Below are 18,773 nucleotides of genomic sequence, written 5' to 3'. Positions count from 1 at the left end.
CGTAAAGCTCCAGGATGAGGTTATGAACCTGCTCTGGTTGTTTGCTCTGTTGCACAGGGTTGGTGCCGGCCATGGGCAGCACATGCCTCCGGCATTTGGGGAGGCCGGGCGTGAGTGCCGGAACCTTCCCTGCACTTGGATCATCGCCCTGCCCACTGCTCCACCCCCTCTGTCCTCCTCTCCCCTAGACCCCGCCCATGCTCCGCTCCTGCTCTGCCCCATGGCCCGCTCCCACTTAGCCCCCTACCCAGAGGCTCACTGTTCACTGTTGCAGTTCACTCCTCTCCTCCACCCCCTCCCCCAAGGCCCCCTCACCTGCCGCTTGCTCCTTTCTGCCCCCTCCTGTCTTAAGGGCAAGTGACGGGGGGTGGAGAGGAGCAAGTGGCGGGGGCCCGTACACAGCTGACGGGCGGCAAGCAGCAGGTGCTTCGGGGGAAGAGCGGGAGCGAGGGCTGTGAGCAGAGCGCAGGCAGCACTCCAAAGGCGGCAGGTCTGCAGCCTGCCTCCAAAGGGAGGGGCGCTGCAGCCTGTTTGAGGGGGCTCTGCCTCCCCTGGCCTATGGTACCTGCCATCCAGGGTGCTGGCAGCATCAGGCTGTGTCTGGTGGGGATCTCAGCGCAGCAGCTCCTGTAGGCGGAGGAGGGGCAGTTCCTGGCCCTTGTACACTGGGGCAGACCGACCCCTGAGATCTCTGATAGGGGCAAATTCTCAATATTGGGTGCAGTGTTTTCACTATTCCATGGATCTTGTTTCCCTCCTGCAGATGGGGATGGTGTGTCGGCTGCTACAGCCATCGGTTTTCAATGCCCTCCATGACAAAGCTCTGCAGCTTCTCTGCAGCCTGGAGGAAACAGATTGTTCCCTCTCGCTCTGCACCCACAATCCCTGCAGTGACTCTGCCCAGTGCCTGGGCCAGACATTGGAGCTGGGAGGAGGATTTGCCCCCATGGATGAGGTTCAGAGTCACTCAGCTGGCTGGGCTGGGCCATGCTGGGAGCTGAGCTCTTCTGAGCATCAAACCCAGTTGTGGGTGTGGAGCTCTGTGGAAAATCTGCCCCCAGGCTGCATCTACATGGCCAAAACAGCCAGCTGCAGGCTAGTCACTGAGTAACACCCAGGGGTCTGGGTGGGCGTGTACAGCCCGTGCCGCTGGGGCTTCATAGCTACCAGTACCCGAGCTAGCCAGATCAAAGCTAGCCTGGGTGTGTCTACACATGGTGCTGTCCTTGGGGGGGGAGGGAGAGTTCAGTGGTTTGAGCATTGGCCTGCTAAACCCAGGGTTGTGAGTTCAATCCTTGAGGGGGCCACTTAGGGATCTGGGGCAAAATCAGTACTTGGTCCTGCTAGTGAAGGCAGGGGGCTGGACTCGATGACCTTTCAAGGTCCCTTCCAGTTCTAGGAGATAGGACATCTCCAATTTAAAAAACAAAACAAAAAAAAAACCTTCATTGCAGTGTGGACAACTCCTGAGTGAGCAGGGGCGTGTCAGTGTAAAGCCAGGCAGCGCTCGGCCACTTCACAGCCTCTGTTGCCATCACGTGGCCACTTCATCCCAGTCACCTGCTACTGTTACTGTGACTTTACCTGTGCTTGTCTGTAGCCAGGTGATGAACCTAGGGGACAAAATGTCTGTTCCGGTTCACCTGCCTCTTATAGTGAAATCCCTGCAGAGAGCGTGGGGGGTATGAGGAAGATGCCAGCAGCAGGAATAAGAGGAGAAGTAGGTGTCCCACTATTCAGATAAAAATGGCCATTTACAAGAGCTGAAATGCTCAGAGCTGGGTGCCTCTGGTTCTGCATCTGAAGCCGTATTTAGAGCGCGGCGGAAGTGGCTGATTTCCAGAGGACAGAACCGCAGCAGCTCCCACTGCCCGCACCAGAAGCAGCTGGTGCTCAGTTCCCCAGACAATAGGGATTTAGGTGCATAACAATTAACAGCCAGGTTTGAATGTGTCCGGTAAAGTGCCCAGCCGGCGCCATGGAGACGGCTGCCCCTTGGGACAGTCACTGGGGTAGTTCTGAAACCATTGATTATTGCCCCGTGAGAGCAAGTTACGTCCTACATCACCAGAGGTCACGGCCCAATGATCAGTGTCACTCGGCAGAGTAACTGCAGCCCCAGCGACTGTGAGACGAGGCCCAGCAGGGGCTGCCAGTCACCCACTGAGCGGGACTGTCATGGGCCTGAGCCAGGTGGGGGTATCCCCATGGGCGGAGCAGGGCCGGGAGGTGACAGGCCCCATGAAGGATGCGCTGTCCATGTCTGATGGGGGGAGATGTTCGGGATACGATAACGCTGCGCCACTCGAATTAGCTGTAACTCAACAGCTCCCGGGGGCAGGAGGGGAAGGAGGCTGCAGGCCCATGGCCCTTTGCAGGGTCCAGGCCACATGCACAAAGCCTCGGGGAGGTGCCAGCAGGGGCTCCTGAGGGAGCTGGGGCTTATCAGGGCTGTACCCGAGTTGTCTAAGTGCCTATTTTTCTATCTCCAGAGGAACGTGAAGAATAAGAGAGAGATGATTGCAGGTGAATTTAACAAGCTGCACACACTGCTGAGAGAGGAGGAGCAGCTGCTTCTGCAGAGCCTGGAGGAGGAGGAGAGGGAAACTCTGCAGAGACTAAGGGAAAATGTCACCAAACTCTCCCAGCAAAGCTCCTCTCTGCAGCAGCTGATCACAGAGATCGAGGAGAAGTGTCAGCAACCAGTTGTCGAGCTGCTAAAGGTGAGACGGCATCAAAATTCTCCACCTATGCAGAATTAGAACTCAGATCCCTGGGTCTGGATCCCAACAATGAGAGTAAATGTGTCTGTGGTTACTGACTAACAGAACATCCGGCTAAGGGCTCCCTCAGTTCCAAAATATCGCAGTTCATGTCAGAGGGGAATTCTCCTCCTGGAGACCCAGTGAGGCCGTGAGAGATTAAATGGATGATACAAAAATGATACTGAGCTAAACCCATCCCTGCTCTGACCCCAGAACATTGGACCCAACACAGTCAATAAACACAGATACTGATGGGTTGGGTCCCTGGAAGAGAGAACCCTTTAGCTAAATTCCTGTCTCACCTACATAAATGAAACAAGTGTTAATGCAAAATGGTGTATGAGATTTTACTACAAAACAGTGGAGCCTGGGAGGGTTGATCTATTTTCTAGATGAAAGTTTGATGCCCAGAGTGAGACTCACTCAGTTTTATGCACATTGTGTTAGTACAGAACATTGATTCTCTTTTTCCTTTCAGGATGTGAAAAGCACATTGAGCAGGTGTGTTTCCCATTTTCATTGCTCTTATATTCGTGGTGGTGGTTCTGGGATGATGTGTGTACAGAGCAGCTGAGTGATGACGGGATGTTTTCTTCATAGGAGTGAGAATGTGAAACTCCAGGAACCAGAAGCTGTTTCTACTGGCCTGAAGAACGTGTATAAAATTTCCCTTGACATGAGGGAAGCACTGAAGAAATTTGGAGGTGAGTGGAGTCTACTGGGACATTCAGCTGTATTGTGCCTGGGGATCTGGACAGAGCCTGGGACCCCAGGACACGCATGGACCCAGTTGACAGGTTTGGAGCTGTGTGGTAGCTGGAGGCTGATGTGCTGAGTGCTGGGCAGTTTGCCTGCTACTTACAGCCACCTGCTGGTACTTGCCCAGGTGTCTGACCAGGCCCCATCACTCTGACATCCTGACCCCTCCATGGCTGAGTTAATGGATGTCCCTGAGCCAGGTGCTGTGAGGCCTGGACTGAGCCCATTGTGCTGGGTGCTGCACAGACTGGTAATGGATGACGTGTCTGTGCCTCTCTCCTGGGACACGTGAGGGCTGTGTTGTTTGGTCACTGCTCAGCACTGCCCCAGCCCCCATTAGCCAAGGCTGACCAAGCTTTCTGAGCTGGAGAAGGGGCCGGTCTGTCTGCTGTGGTCTGACCTGAGCCGTGTGTTACTGGGTAACAAGCTGAATCCTACGGGCCCCTCATCTGCTCTGAGCACAGCCCAGTGTGAGGTTGGGTCAGTGGTTTGCTGCTCAGTGAGTGAGACTCACAAGAGTGTGACCCTGTCACAATGGCTGAGCGTGAGCTGCCCCCATCCAAACCCCTCCCCACAACCCCAGCGCGGAGACCAGGGGCAAAGGCAGAAATCTAACAGTTCGGAGGGACAGAGAAGAAACTAAGGCAGAGGAGAGGGGGACTGGGAAGGTTCAGTGAGCTCGGTCAGTGATTGTTGAACTGGCCCTTTCATCCTACCCCCACCGCTCCTCTCTTCCCACCCACCCCCATCAGGGGGCAGTCGAAGGGGCCAAGCTGGGTGTGTCTGTCCCGGCCGATGGAGGCTGCACAGTCAGTGCCGGCTGCAGGGCCAGGATCTCAGGGCTCCGGGGAGCAGGAACCCCAGGCTCTGGGGGAAGCAGCTTCCTCTCTGTGACTGGCTGGAGCCAGCACATCCCTGCTCCCCTCCCCGTTCACTGCTCCCAGCCCAGTTCAGTCTGTGCCCACTGGACCCTGAACACGGCTGGGCTCTGGGCCATTCCACACCCCTGGCCCCTGAGCCTGTCGGGATCCTGAGCCAGTCACCCCAGTGCCTTGTTCGAGGGGATCACCAGCTCCTGGGGAGCCTCCTCTCAGCCCCCCAGAAGCCCCTTCCTGGGCAGGGTCCCAGGCCCTGAGACACTCGCTGGCTGCTCCAGGCTGGCCAGGCCCAGGGTCTCCAGCAGGGCTGTTGGTGCTGGCACCGTGCTCGCTGTCAGAGCTCCCAGCCCCTGACCCAGCCCGGCCTGTTGTCCCAATGCTGACCCCTCCCCTGCGGGTGGGAACCCTGTTGCTCTCAATGGCTGAGCCCCTCTCTCTGTCGCTGCCTCTGCTGCTGCGCTCGCAGGCTCAGCACGTGCCAGGGCCAATGCGGCGCTGCTGGGGCTGCTCCTTCCCTTGGCACCTGGATTCTCTGTGTCTGGGGCAAATGGCGGGTGAGTGGACAGGGACCTGCTCAGAGACACACGCCCTGTGCTGCACCCAGAAGGCAGAGACCAACCAGGGCTGGGCAGCAAAGTGCCACCACGCTGGGATTAACCCTTTCCTTTCACCCACCCCAGCAGCCCCGGATGGTCAGTGCCACTCGACTGCCCGCGCTCTGACCCCAGGGACCCGGGTCCGGCAGCTAGGAGGGATTCGCTGAGTGAATGTGTGGGACAGAGTAACCAGGGCTCCCTGCGCCCCAGGGTCCCCGTGTGCAATGGGGAAGGCCCCGCGCTGTCATGCAGCCCTTAGGGGCTGGGCAGTGAGTGTTATTATTGATATAGCGCCCACGAGTGCGCCAGTAACCGCAGAGACAGAACAAGGGGCTGCCAGCCCCACAGGGCTCCTGGTCTGAGTGCAGACAAGGCCCAGCAAGGGCAGCAGCAAACACTGGGGGAGGGGGCACAAGGGTCCCATTGTGGGGCCAGCCACTCCCTGAGCCCATCCTGTGCCTGTCTTCTGGGTGTGGCAGACAGTATTGTAGTGACCCTGATGGCTCCATGCTGGGCACTGGGTCACCCCCAGGGAACAGGACAGGGCAGAGGCAGCCCGAGGATGGGGGGAGCTGGAGGCTGTGGGGGAGTGGGAGCAGCCTGGGAGCTGGGACAGGGATCGTGGAAGCCAGGTGGGTGCCCAAAACCCTGTGCTGCGTTCGGTCCAGGTTCCCACTCTGTGATGCAGGCTCTGTTGGGGTCAGATGCGGTGAGGGGCCCACGCAGACAGACTGAAGAGAGCGGCTCTGTTTGCATGGGGAAGGGGCAGCAATTCTGTTAAATGGGTTTCAGTTTTGTGGACTCAACATGGGGCAGCGTCCTCAGGTACCACCCTCAGCCATTTCAGGGTGTCTTGGCAAGCAACTTGCCTCAGTTTACCCTCTTCTGCACTCCTTAAATTATGCCTCACAGTCTAAAAGATCTGAGAGAAAAGTCTCCTGCTGGGGTCTGCTCTGAGTCCAAGTAAACCCCAAAATAAAATCTTTTCCTTCACTCTGCTCCAGCCTCCAGCTCTCACTCCAGCTCCTCACTGTCCTCAAGTCAGGAGTCCTCAGTCCTTCCCGGAGCTGAGCTTGGATTAGTTTCCATCGTGGAATCAGATGACTCCAGCCCCCCTTCCTGGCGCTGGGGTCATTTCAGACTGTGCCTTTATTCTGTGCATCCACTTTCTCTGGCCGGGTGCAGCTCTCCAGGGCTCTGTCCTGCTACAGGTGCTGCTGTCATTGTCATCTCTGGCAGCTCCTCCCCCTTAGGGGAGCTCCTCTGTCTAGGACAGTGGTCCCCAAACATTTTTGGTCATGCCCTCCCTTACCTGGTTTGCGACCCCATCCCGGGAGCTGCAGTCAGGAGCTGTGTCAGGAACGGGGCTGCAATTGGGGCCAGGATCTGGGGGCCGTGGCTGGGACTGGACCCGCAGTTGGGGCCGGGAGCTGTGGGCTTCACCCGGGAATGAAGCCGCTGGTGCAGCCCAAGCTGCAGCTGGGGCTGCAGTTGGGGCTGGGAGATGGGGGTTCGGCCGGGGGCGGAACCACAGTTGGGGCTGGAGCTGCAGCTGGGGTAGCAGCCTGTAGCATGTGTTATACCAATAAAAACTAGCAGGATCTTATTAAAGGGGACAAGATAAATGTCGGGGACTTTTTAACCCAGACGGCAAGGTTCGTTGTCTGACCGCAGAGTGAGAGACAGGCAACACCAGCAAGGTCCAACACAAGCTCTTTATTGAAGAGTGCACACAGCAATAGAGAGCGGCCCGTCTCCAGAGAGAACCAGCCACGATTACAATAACTAGTGAGATTATATAGACAGTTCCGTCGCGTCATAGTTAAAACAACCCAATCTCCCCCCTTTACTAGTTAAAAGCTTCTAATATTCATGCATCTCTATCCTTTTGACAGTACAAACAGTTCATGATGCCTCAGTAGCTTCTTATCAGTTTTGTCGTCATGCACCAAAGACTGAGAGAAAAGAGGGAGTTGAGTACAGATAAAAAACAGAAACAGGGAGTGAAGACTGCAAGTCTCCATCTGTCCAACAAACTGTTCCTAGCACTTCTGGTACAAGAATGCGGCCCCCACCTCCTATCTTATCCCCTGCAGCTTAAGCAAGCATGCCCTCAGGTCTTACAGAGAGGCAGGAATGGCCTAGCAACTACTGTTAGCCTGACTTTGGCTAAGCTGGCCAAACAATGTTCTATACTCCATATTTTTGGGCCTAACATAAAGATGCCACATTTATTATGATAACAATTTGATTTATGACCAATAACTAATATCTTAATCCTTATACACACACATTATACCTATACACACACACACACATTCACACACACACACACACATCCATCAGATGTTCTGCAGCTGCTGCATAGTTACCAGTCCCGCTTGAGTTTGCAGCTTGGGTTCGTAGCTTGTGGCGGCTAACTGGCCAGGAAAGCCGGGCACAAGGACGAGCTGGGTCTCTGTTGGGCATGGACTGATGTCCTTCCATGTTGGCAGCAGAATGTTACCCTCCTCCAAAGTTTTCCATCTCACCCATCCTTTTTGTAGGCTTTAGTTTGAATCCAGAGTCTATAGGTCTTGCTGTGTCACGCTGCCTCCGGGTTTGGTGATTGATCACCCGTCAATTGCAGACATGACTTTCAGCCTGGGACCGGGCTTTGATCTTCCTTCTATTGTACCTTTTCTTTTTAGGGTGGATTCTTCTTACTTTGTTAGGGCTCCTGTCTGCATCTTCAGCCGTTGGTGTTTGAACTCTATTTAATCAGGAGAGGCTGGGGCTGGAGGTTGATTCCATCATCCATACATACCTTATTCACACATCTAAACTAAACTAATAAGATTACAGCAGGGTTTGCAAAAATGAAGGTTGCAGCAAGCCCTTACAAAATGGAGTAAGCGTTGTAAAATGGGGTTTGAATTACAATATGGCAAACAGTGAACAGAAGTTACAATATAGACAAGTATAATAGATGGCAAACAGTGAACAGAAGTTACACTGTAGGCAAGTGTAATAAATGGTGAACAGAAATTACAATACTGAAACAGTGCAAGTCTCAGTGATTTAAGCAGGAATTAGATTGATAGTGAAACTTACAAAGGCAGCTGACTGAACAGCTATGGCTCTTAACAAGCATCTTAACTGTTAATTAGCCAGTTATTGGGGTAACCGGTTTTATGAATGAATATTGTTTCATTAATAAAACTTTACTTATGAAGTTACATTAATAAAGTGAACAATTAAAAACAATTTCATTCATCAGTTCTACACATGGCCAGGAGTCAGTGCCTGAGGCCGGAACTCCAATTGGGGATTAGCGTGGGACCAGAGTGGAGCTGGGGGCAGAGCAGGGCTGGGTAACATTCCCTTCCCGCCACCCATGGGGACTGGTCCAGGCCTTGCCCTGCCCCCAAATGTTCCTCCACACCCTCTAGGGGGGCACGACCCACAGTTTGGGGACCACTGCTCTAGGAGCACCCTTCCAGGCTCCTTACTCTCGTGAGCTCTCCTGGGAACTCCTCTCCTCAGTAGCTTCCTGTCTCTAGGATCCCTTCAGCTGAGCCCGGTAACCCTTTATCAGGCTCATTAGCTGTTTCGCTGCCAACTGCAACATAGGGATTTAATTACTTCCAGGCTGGTCTGGGTTGTCTCATTCTCCCTTACAGGAGCCTGTCACAGGTAGTCTGGTCCCTGACTCCTCTAAAAGGGCCAGCCCTCTTGATACATTTCCTCCCACCCCCAGAGCCAACCTGTATTCAAAGATAGGCTTGACCATGGCTGACGCTTGGTTCTGTTCTGCAGCCGGGGTGAGGCAGGAGGTACTTCCTGCTCTGCTGCCACAAGGAAATCTGCAAGGCCCTTGGCCATAATTTTATTCTCGTCACTGAAGTATGACGAGACCAGGAGTTTGATTCCCCAACTTTCTATATAGCTCATGTCATGGGTAAAATCCCCCATAGTCTTCCGCATGTCATAGTTCAAAAGAACTCTTTGGCCATAGCAGAGGTAGTCAATAGTACTGGGCTTTCATCATTGGTGTGATGGTCGTGTAGCAGATATGGGCTGGCTACAGAGCTTCTCTCTCGGCCAGATACACACCAGATGTGTTCATTATAAAATCCTTTAAAGTATGGCTGAGGTCAGCTTAAATATGGTATTTTACACACGGTGCTACCTAGTGGTTGAAAAACATAATACAGTGTAGCGTTCCATTACATCTCCCCCTTTAATTTCTACATTCCTTCCATTTATAATAGTTACATTATCACACTGTCTTTGAGGTTCAGTGTGGATCAGTCTGTTAGGTGTCTCTGAATGGTACTGGTGTTCTAATTACACGACCCAAACAGGTAAGAGCTTGGTCATCTGGCTGTCCATTAGTTCCAACGACTGACTATGGTTGGTCTGGAATCCTTGAGTCATCTTTTTGTTCTGCGTCTACCATCTGTAGAGTTTGCTCAGTTGATTGTTCTTTCTGAGGAGCAAACTGTAGATGTTGACAGTTTCTGTTGAACTCTCCTCTCTTGGTCTTGAACACATACAACCTGGTTGTTGAATTCTTTTTCTTTACAACAGCTAGAGTATTCCATTCTTTTTCTCCATCCAGTTTGACACAAACATGGTCACCAGTTTCTATATCTGGTAGTTTTCTGAGTGATGTCTGTTGTAAAAGTGTTTGCAAGCTCTTTTTGCCTTTTTATTGGATTTGACTACTTTCTATGTGTCTTGCAAATTTGGAGAAAGATTCTTTTCCAAAGTTGGGAGGGTAGTTCTGAGTTGTCTTCCCATTAGGAGTTGTGCTGCACTATATGCAGTAGCTGCTATTGGTGTTGATCTATACCTCAGTAGAGCAAAGAATGGATCTTCCTGCTGAATGATATTCTTGTCTGTGCGTACAGCTCTCTCCGTGTCTCCATTCGCTTGTGAGTAATATGGGCTTCTCGTAATATGAGGAAGATCATATTTTGTTTGGATAAATTAAATTCTACTTCAGTGAATTGTGGTCCATGATCTGTCACAAGTTCTTCTGGAAGCCTGAAATGACCAAAAGTGCACGTCAGTTCCTCTATAACATGTGTTACATCTTTCAAGTTCACTATTTCTGTATACCTGGAAAAGTAGTCCACAGCTACCAGGTAAAGATGTCCCCTGAATATGGGATTCCGAGGGGGGATTTTTCTACCAAGGGCAAATTTAACAGCAGCTCTGGAGTGTTTCATAGCTGATGTCCTGAGCCTGGCCTGCCCGTAACTACGTTTCTGGAGGTGTTGACAGTCACTCACTGCAAGTCACTGGGATTTGGGCTCCTAAGTTGCTTGGACACATTTGAAATAGAGCTGGGTGTAATTTTGGGGGTAATTAGTTTATTTGCTGAAAAATTATATTTTGGGTCGACTGAAAGTATTCCTGAATCCATGTCGAGCTTGCTGAATAGTTTGAATGAACAGAAGAAGGTGCCGCCACTTCCCTTCTAGCCTTTAGCCCAGTGGCTGGGCCCTCAGCTGGGAGCCCCAGGTTCAATCCACCCATGTGATGTGGAGAAGGAATTGGAATGTGGGTCTCTCCACCTTAGGTGAGGGCTGGAACCGCTGGGCTCCGGGTGTCTGATGTGGGGCTCACTCAATCTCTCGTGCTGAAGACGCCCCCTGTGTTTAAACACTGCCATGGGCCTGGGCCAGAGCGTGGGAGTGAGACTGACTCTGCAGCCCAGTGGGTTGGGTCCCCACCCGGGAGCCCCAGAGTCCAGGTCCCCTGCTCCAGTGACCCTGTAATTATTGATCCATAACCCCAGTGAGGGGAGGGGTTACGGCCCCTGGCACATCAGTGTCCCTGGCATGTCAGTGCCCCCGTGCAAACCCTTAGTGCAGATGCACTGCACAGATGTGAACTGGGATTGGCACCCGGAGCAGCTTATCCCAGATGGAGGGGGTAGCAAGTGGAGAAATGCCTCCTCCCCATTGCCCCAGCCTCATTAGCAATGGCACCTGTTCCCCCCAGCACCCCTCAAGACTCATCCCCCCATTACCCTGCCCCCTTCCAACGAGCCCGGACACCCTGCCCCTGCCTTAGCATGGAGAGTCCCAGCTGCACCCCCAGTGTGTGGGGGGATGGTACCAACCTGCTCTTAGCAACAAACCAGCCACACATGGCCCCAAAGCAGCAGAGATTCCCTGGGGCCTGCCCCCTTCACCTTCTCTCCTACCCCCTTCACCTCCCTCTATCCCCCTGGCACCTGCCCCTCCCTTACCCTTCCCTCACCCCTGTGCCCACCTGACCCCTGCCTCTCTCCTGTCCCCTCCCCCTAAACTCCTGCTGCTCCCCATGGCCCCTGCACCTCTCCCCCCCCCCACTTTGTCTCCCTCGCATGTGCTCCTGCCCTCCATCCACCTCTGCCCCCTGCCAATCTCCTCATGCCCCTGTGCCCCTGTATCCTGCTCCTCCCTTACCCTTCCCTCAGCCCTGTGCCCACCAGTGCCCTGCCTCTATCCTCACCCCTCCCCTTCTTCTCACCCCCTTTCTGCTTCCCTGGGACATTGCCCCTCTGCCCCCACTTTTCCTCCCTGGCATGTGCCCCTGCCCTTCACCCATCTCTGCCCCCCTGGAACTCACCCCTCCCTTTTCCGCCTGCCATCCTGGCACCTGCCCCTCTCCCCCAAACCTCCTTCGCACCCTGGAGCCCACCCATCACTTCACCGCCCTGCTACCTCCTGGCATGAACCTCTCCCCTTCCCCCTCTGCTGCCATGTCTCCCACCCCTCCCCTTGCCCCCACCTGCCCCCCGGTGCCTGCAACTGCCCTCACCCCCTCTGCCCTTTCATGCCCCCCATTCCTCACCCCTCTCTACTGCCATGTCTCCCACCCCTCCCCTCTCCCCCACCTTCCCCCCTGGTCTCTGCCACTTGCCTCACCCTTCTTTCCCCCCTCAGCCCCGCCGGGTACCCATCCCTCTCCCCACCCTCTTTGACCCCTGGCACCCGCCCCTTCCCTCACCCCCCTCTGCCCACTCCTCCTCTAGCCCCACTCTGACCCTCTGGCTTCTGCCCCTCCTCGATTCCCCTCTCCTAACACCTCCCTCTACCCACCTGCCCTGCCTCTCTCCTTGCCCCTCTCTGCCCCCTGGTGCTTCTCCCTCCCTGTGTCTGCCCTTCTGCTCAACCGCCTCAATCCCCCTGGCAACTACCCTTCCCTTCCCCCCTGCACCCTCCTGGTGCCAACCCCTTCCCTCACTCCCCGTGCCCCTCTGACGCCACTCTCCTCACACCTCTCTGCCCCCATCACCCATCACTTGCCCCACCCGCTGCCTTTTTCGTGACCACTCCTCCTTTCACCCCCCATCTCCTGGAACACACTCCTCCCCACCCGCTTCCCTCCTTTTGTCTGCCCCTTCCTTTCCCCCTTCTGTCCCCCGGCACCTGCCCCTTCCCCTTCCTCTCTGGTGCCCACCTCTTCCCTTCCTCCCCTCTGCCCCCAATACCTGCCCCTCATCTTTTTTCTTGATGGCCCTGGTGCCTGCCCCATTCCATGCCGCACCACTGCCTCCCAGCACCTGCCCCACCCCTCATTGCTGCCTGCCCATCTGCTCATCTCCTCTGCCCCCCGGCTTTCACACCTTCCTTTGTACCCCTCTAGCCTCCTGGCACCCACCCCTTCCCTTACCCTCCCACCCGCTGACGACCGCACCTTCCCTCACCCCCCCATTTGCCCCTGATGCCTTCCCCATCCCACGCCCCACTACTGTCCCCCCGGCATTTGTCTCTCACCCACTCTGTCCCTGGTTCCTGCCCCTTCCTTCTCCCGCTCTGGCCTCCACCTCTCCCCTCTGCACAAACCCCTTCACTCACCCACACCCTCTGGTGACTGCCCCTTCCCTTGCACCCCCCGCCACATTCCCCTTAGTTCTTCCCCCTCCCCTCGCCCTCTGCCTCCGTGAAACCTACGCCCCTCACCCCCCTCTAGTCCCCTGGTGCCAGCCCCTCTGTTCACTCCTCCTCTGCCCCCCTGAGGCCCATCTCTACCATTGCCCCCATCTGCCTCCATGGTGCCTGCCCCTTCCTTTGCCCCCTCTGCCTGCCTGGAGCAAACCCCTTCCCTTGCCCCTCTTTTGGCCCCTTGGTGTCTTCCCCTCCCTTCACCCTCTGCTACCTCTGGGTCCCGCCCCTCCCCTTACCCTCCCTCTGACCCCTGGTGCCCACATCTCCACACCCCTCTTCCCCTAGGGTCTGCCCTTCTCCACACCCCACTTTCTGCCCCCCTGGTGCTCGCCCCTCTCCTCTCTCCCCTCCTTGCATCTACTCCTCTGCTCATCCCCACCATCCCTCCTGGTGACTACCCCTACCCTCCTCCCACCTCTGTCTTCCTCGCACCCACCCCTCATGCCCCTCTCCCCCTTTATAACTGCCCTTTCCCTCGCTCCACTGTTGCCCCTCCTGGGGTCTGCCCCACCTCTTGTCATCCCATGTCCTTCTGGGACCTGTCCTACTCCTCACCCCTCTTTGTCCCCTTGTCACCTGCGCCTTCTCCCACCCCCTCCTTTTCCCTTGGTGCCAGCCCCTCCTTCTACTCCCCCTCTGCCTCCCTAGTGCCTGCCCCTCTGTTCACCCCTTGTGTCCCCTGGTGCAAGCCCCTTCCCTTCCCCCCATCCCCCAGTGCTGCCCGCCCCTTCTCTAGCACACCCTTTGGACCCATGGTGCCCACCCCTCCCCTCATCTCTCTCTTTTCCTTGGCACCAGCCCTGCCCGTCACTCATACTCTATGACCCTGATGCATGCCCCTCCTCTTCCTCCTTAGTCCCCCACAGTGCTGGCCCCTCTGATCACCCCATTCTGCCCCCAGCACATGCTCCTTTCCTCACCCCCCCCCCAACACAGCCCCCTGGTACCTGCCCCTCCTCTTGCCTTCCTCCACCCACTGATGACTGCCCCTGCCCTAGCCAACCCCTCTGCCCCCAGGCTCTTGCATCATTCCGTCACCCTGGTGCCTGCCCATTCCCTCCCCCCCCCCCATGGTCCTGGCACCTGCCCCACTCCTCATCCCCACCACCCCATGGCACCAGTCCCTCCCCTTGATTACCTCCGCCCCATTGGAGCCACCACCATTCCCTTTCATCCCTCTGCCCTCTGGTGCCCACCCCTTCCCTTGCTTCCCTGTGCCCCTGGGGTCTGTCCCCTTCTTCTGCCCTGGTGCCCACCCCTCCCCTCACCCCCTGCAGTCCCCTGGAACCTGCTCCTCCCTTCACCCCCCTCTGCCCTCCTGCTGCCTGCTCCTCTTCCCCCCATTGCCCTTGTGCCTCCCCTCCCCCTACTCCTGTCACCTGCCCCTCCCCTTTCCTCTCCCAGCATGAGCCTGTCCCCTCCCCTCCCCCGCCCCCACTGACACCTTCTCACCCTTCCCCCGCTCCTCCTGCCCTTTCCCATCATTGTCTCCTCACAGTTGGACGGGCCCTGACTCCCCTCAGGCAACAACCCCCCCCCCCACAGCGATTAACGGGGATGCAGGTTAATTTCCCTTTGATCTCAGTGACCAGCCCCTGCCCCCGGCCCTGACTCTGTGACTCTCTCCCCAGTGGACGTGACTCTGGATCCAAACACGGCAAATCCCGAACTCGTCCTGTCTGAGGATCGGAAACGTGTGAGACTCGGAGATGCACGCCAGGATCTGCCCGACAACCCTGAGAGATTTGATTATGCTCCCTGTGTCCTGGGCGCTGAGGGGTTCGCGGGCGGGAGGCGTTACTGGGAGGTGGAGGTGGGAGACAAGACTGAGTGGACTCTGGGGGTTTGTAGGGAATCTGTGAGCAGGAAGGGGTGGGTCACACTCTCACCTGAGGATGGATACTGGGTCGTGTGGCAGGGTGATGGGGAATACAAGGCCCTCACCTCCCCCTGGACTTCCCTCCCCGTGAGCATCAGGCCCAGCCGGGTGGGGATTTTCCTGGACTATGAGGCGGGCGAGGTCTCGTTTTACAATGTGACTGACAGGTCCCATCTCTTCACTTTCACTGGCACCTTCTCCGGGACGCTCCGCCCTTATTTCTATCCTGGTCGCAACACTGGGGGTACAAACGCGGCTCCCCTGATAATCTGCCCGGTCCCAGATCAGGCCGGAGGGAATCTCTGTCCCTGACAGTGACCCCGCGGCACAGACTGTCCCCTCCCAGCACTGCTGATCTTCCCTCCCCCAGTGGTGGGGGCCAATTACTGCAGCAACTGGACTTTTTATGCTGACCGGATGCTGCCAGTTTCCCTTTTCAACTGGCAACCCCTAGCCCTCACCTTTCCCAGCCCCCTGCCCCAGGGGTAGCAGGTGGTGGTGGATGGGGGTCATTCACTCCTGTCAGAATTTTCTACCCTGGTGAAATCTCAATGTAAAATATGAAAGAAAAAAGATTATTCTAATTTAGAAAATATTATTATAACAAAGTGTAAATACAAGAATATTTTAATTTACATTTCAACAGTATTTCAAAAACAAGCATCTAAACATAATTTTAGAAATAGAATTATTTACGTTTATTTTTTTATTCTTCCCCCTTCTCCAAATAACATCATTTGTATTTCAACTGTGGAATTTCAAGAAATCCAAAATATTTATCTTAACAAAATAAACCATTAAATTGTCAGACTGGGTTGTTCAGTTACAATGTACATGTGTCATAAACATCACAACTACACACTTTTGCATCTTCTCTCTCTCTCTCTCTCTCTCCCCCTCTCTTTATTGCCTCTGGAAGAGTGGGCACATACACCCACCTCCTGCTCTACATCTTTGACAATTAATAGGTTAAAAATGATAGAATTAATCAAGCAATATATTTAAGTTAACTCACACAAGATTATATAAAAATCTTTGAACTTCTGTCAGCATTAATTCATGGGATTTTTAACTTTCTAACTACATATAATCGGTAATCAAGATATGACCTTTCCTTTCTTTCTCTTACATCAATTAAAAAAACACCCTCCCCGACCTCAAATGCTCTCTTCCTATTGATAGAAATCTCTTCTACAATCTCCATTTTTTGGTTTATCTTTCTTTAGAAATATTATTTGGATGCAATGTACTGTCAGTGTCCACTGTTGATTTCAATGTACTGCCGGGCTCTTCATGTTCTTGGTTATAAGGACACAACAAATGTACTTTCATAAAGAAATAGTGAAGGGGTTGTATTCCTTTACTGAATCATCACAAATTAACTTAATTGTATTAAAGACACTGGCACTTAATGACACATAACATGAAATTTGGTGAAGCTTTATTGGGAAACCTTTCTTCTCAGCCATAAATCAGTCAAAAGGGTGATATCTTTGTTGTCATGTGAGGTTTAGAGTACAAAGAAAAGAAAGTTGCTCCAGGAAATTCATCACAATTCCTCTGGGTTCTGTCCACCACCTTCTGGAATGCTCTGTAAAAATAGTGACCGATTGGTCTAATTCCTTGAAATTAGCAATTGAACCTAATTTCTTGAAGAGCGAACTGAGCAGACTATGAGGGGAGGCACATCACATGGCATTGCTAGGACTACTTTCTGTTTTAAACGTGATGCGTTATGAACATTTTCAATGTAATAATTCAGTTTTGAAGATTTATTCACAATATGCCATTCATGGCAGTGTGCCCCAAACTTACCTTGATTATTTGAAAATAAATATCCTAAAATTATCTTGTGATGGATTCATTTGTGTTTTTATCCAGTCTGCTGGTGTCTAGGTGGCATGGGCTACTGAAGCTATGTGTTTGTCCTAGTTTTTAACACAGAGAAATTTTAATCTAAAAATAGATCATTTTCCCCTAAAATTCCCTTCAGAAATCTCTGCATTCCTTTCCCTATTTCTCACTGACTTATGTGTAATTACTGTGGTTTCTTATCCAATCTTATTGTGTTATTACATGGGAAAATATGTTGGCAAATAAGTTAATATACAACATGGTTTTTACTATGTGACAAGTCATAAAAATGTGTTGTCACTCACAATTGACAGCATGAAGTGTCATGAAGAGCTTGCAGGCAATGTTCATTTTTAAATTTCTAACTATGAATGGGCTCCCCCATCAGTTCCTGCAACCCCTGGCTGGCAGACCTCTGTGTGAACCTCCACCAAGTGTCTTTATGACTTTTTATGGTGCATCACAACATAGCAGCAGTTACAAGGAGCCCCCTTCCTGCTCCCTGATTCAGACTTTTACACTGCTGCTTTCTTCTCAGCGCTGAGCTAGTGACCTCACCAGGGCTCCCCACAGGGAGCTGGGAGCCTCCAGGCAGCAGTCTGGCTGGCAGCATGAAGCAGGGCAGGCTCAGCCCAGCTCAGATCAGGAAGCCTGGGCAGCAGCTAGGCTGGAAGCGGGGTGGGCCGTGGGGCATCCAAGGTCCAGGCACGGAGGGCACAGCCAGGCTAGGACAGGGGAGCCTCAAGGCAGCTGGGCCCTAGCTGGAGCCCCCTACCTGCCCCAGGAACAGCCTGGCTTTTTAGTCAGCAGAGCCATGAAACTGCCAAGAATGACAGCCAACAGCTGATGTAAGTGAGACAGTGTCTACACACACACTGCATCGCCCTAACTACACCCACATAAGCCCTGCGCCTCTCGTGGAGGTGGAGTAGTTATATCCATGTAGTAGGGCACTTACATCAGTGGGAGCAAGGCTGTAGTGTTACACTGACATAATTAGGTGGATGTAAACTGCCTTACATCGATCTAACTCTGCAGTGTAGGACCAAGCCCCGATCCCAGCCACAGAGATAACTATTCCCTGCCCTGTACTCCTGGGCAGCCTCCTCCATGGGAACCACCCTGTGAGCGCGGTGAGCCCAATATTGGATCCAATCACATATTCACTGGGACTATCCAGCATTCCAGGGAACCGAAGCTTCCAGCTCTTGCCAGGAATGTTCTAGGGAAAATCAGAAAGTCCCAGTTGTTGAGCTGAGGCTCAGGAGCTCCCTCCTCTGGTCCAGACCACAGGAGGCTGGACACCTGCCATTTCCAATGCACCAGCAAAGTAGCGTGAATCCCTGTGCAGGAGGCGTGCGTTGGGAAAGTCGGCCTGTGACCGATCTCTGGGTGGAATGTCGGAGGAGGATTTCTGGGTGTGGTTTCCAGTGTTGTGTTTGGTTTGGTTTGTATAATTCTTCCTCTAGGTAAGCAGGGAGGGATGTAAGGCCAGATTTTTAGAGGTATTTAGGAACCTAAAGATGCAGATAAGCACTTATGGGATTTTCAAAAGTGCTTACTCTGTTTAGGCACCTAACTCCCATTGGGTTCAATAACCCTTAGGTACCTAACTCCTATTGATTTCCCTTGGGCGCATTACTTGCTTAGATGCTTTTGAGAACCCACTAGGCATCTGTCTGCCTCTGTAGGCAGACAGATGCCTACAGAGGCAGTGAGCTCAGTGAGCACGTCCCGTTGTCAGCGACCCCAGGACCTGCTGCGCCCATTCTCTGCTGGCACCATAGGAGGAGCCCTAGGAAAAGCCAGACTGGGAGGAAAGCTGGGGCTGAAGTTCCCGTTGTATTATTGTGAGTTACCTTATGAATAAAGCAAAGTCCCAGGGCAGGGGTGAGTTTGACCCCACACAGCACGTGCAGACTCTGGAGCAGGGTGGGAATGCCGCTCGTTTACAGCATCATGTGAGCAGGAGTTCATAGCTCCTTGGTCAGTTTCTAACCACCTGTCCAGTGACACAAGGAGATCGTCCATCAGTGCCCCTAAAGCAGTTGCAGTTCAATGGCCTGGCCTCAAGCCAGAGCGAGCCATGTCTAGATTGAGCTCCAGCTAGATGA

General features: G+C 53.7%; 1 protein-coding gene across 1 annotated transcript; it reads left to right on the top strand.

Moving 5' to 3' along the window:
* Positions 1-352: 352 nt before the first annotated feature.
* Positions 353-16,607, top strand: LOC112119790 (E3 ubiquitin-protein ligase TRIM39-like; the record flags this gene model as incomplete). Its single annotated transcript, XM_024218576.3, has 6 exons — positions 353-486; positions 764-955; positions 2,493-2,723; positions 3,244-3,266; positions 3,366-3,469; positions 14,558-16,607. Coding segments are annotated over 6 exons (1,244 nt in total), but the record flags the coding sequence as incomplete, so codon positions are not given.
* Positions 16,608-18,773: the final 2,166 nt, after the last annotated feature.

Source organism: Terrapene carolina, unplaced genomic scaffold (genome assembly GCF_002925995.2).
Source record: "Terrapene carolina triunguis isolate 2854851 unplaced genomic scaffold, T_m_triunguis-2.0 Scaffold25426, whole genome shotgun sequence".
NCBI classification, from domain to species: Eukaryota; Metazoa; Chordata; order Testudines; family Emydidae; genus Terrapene; species Terrapene triunguis.
The sequence above is the reverse complement of the archived record's forward strand: the minus strand, read 5'-3'. Positions and strand labels throughout refer to the sequence as shown.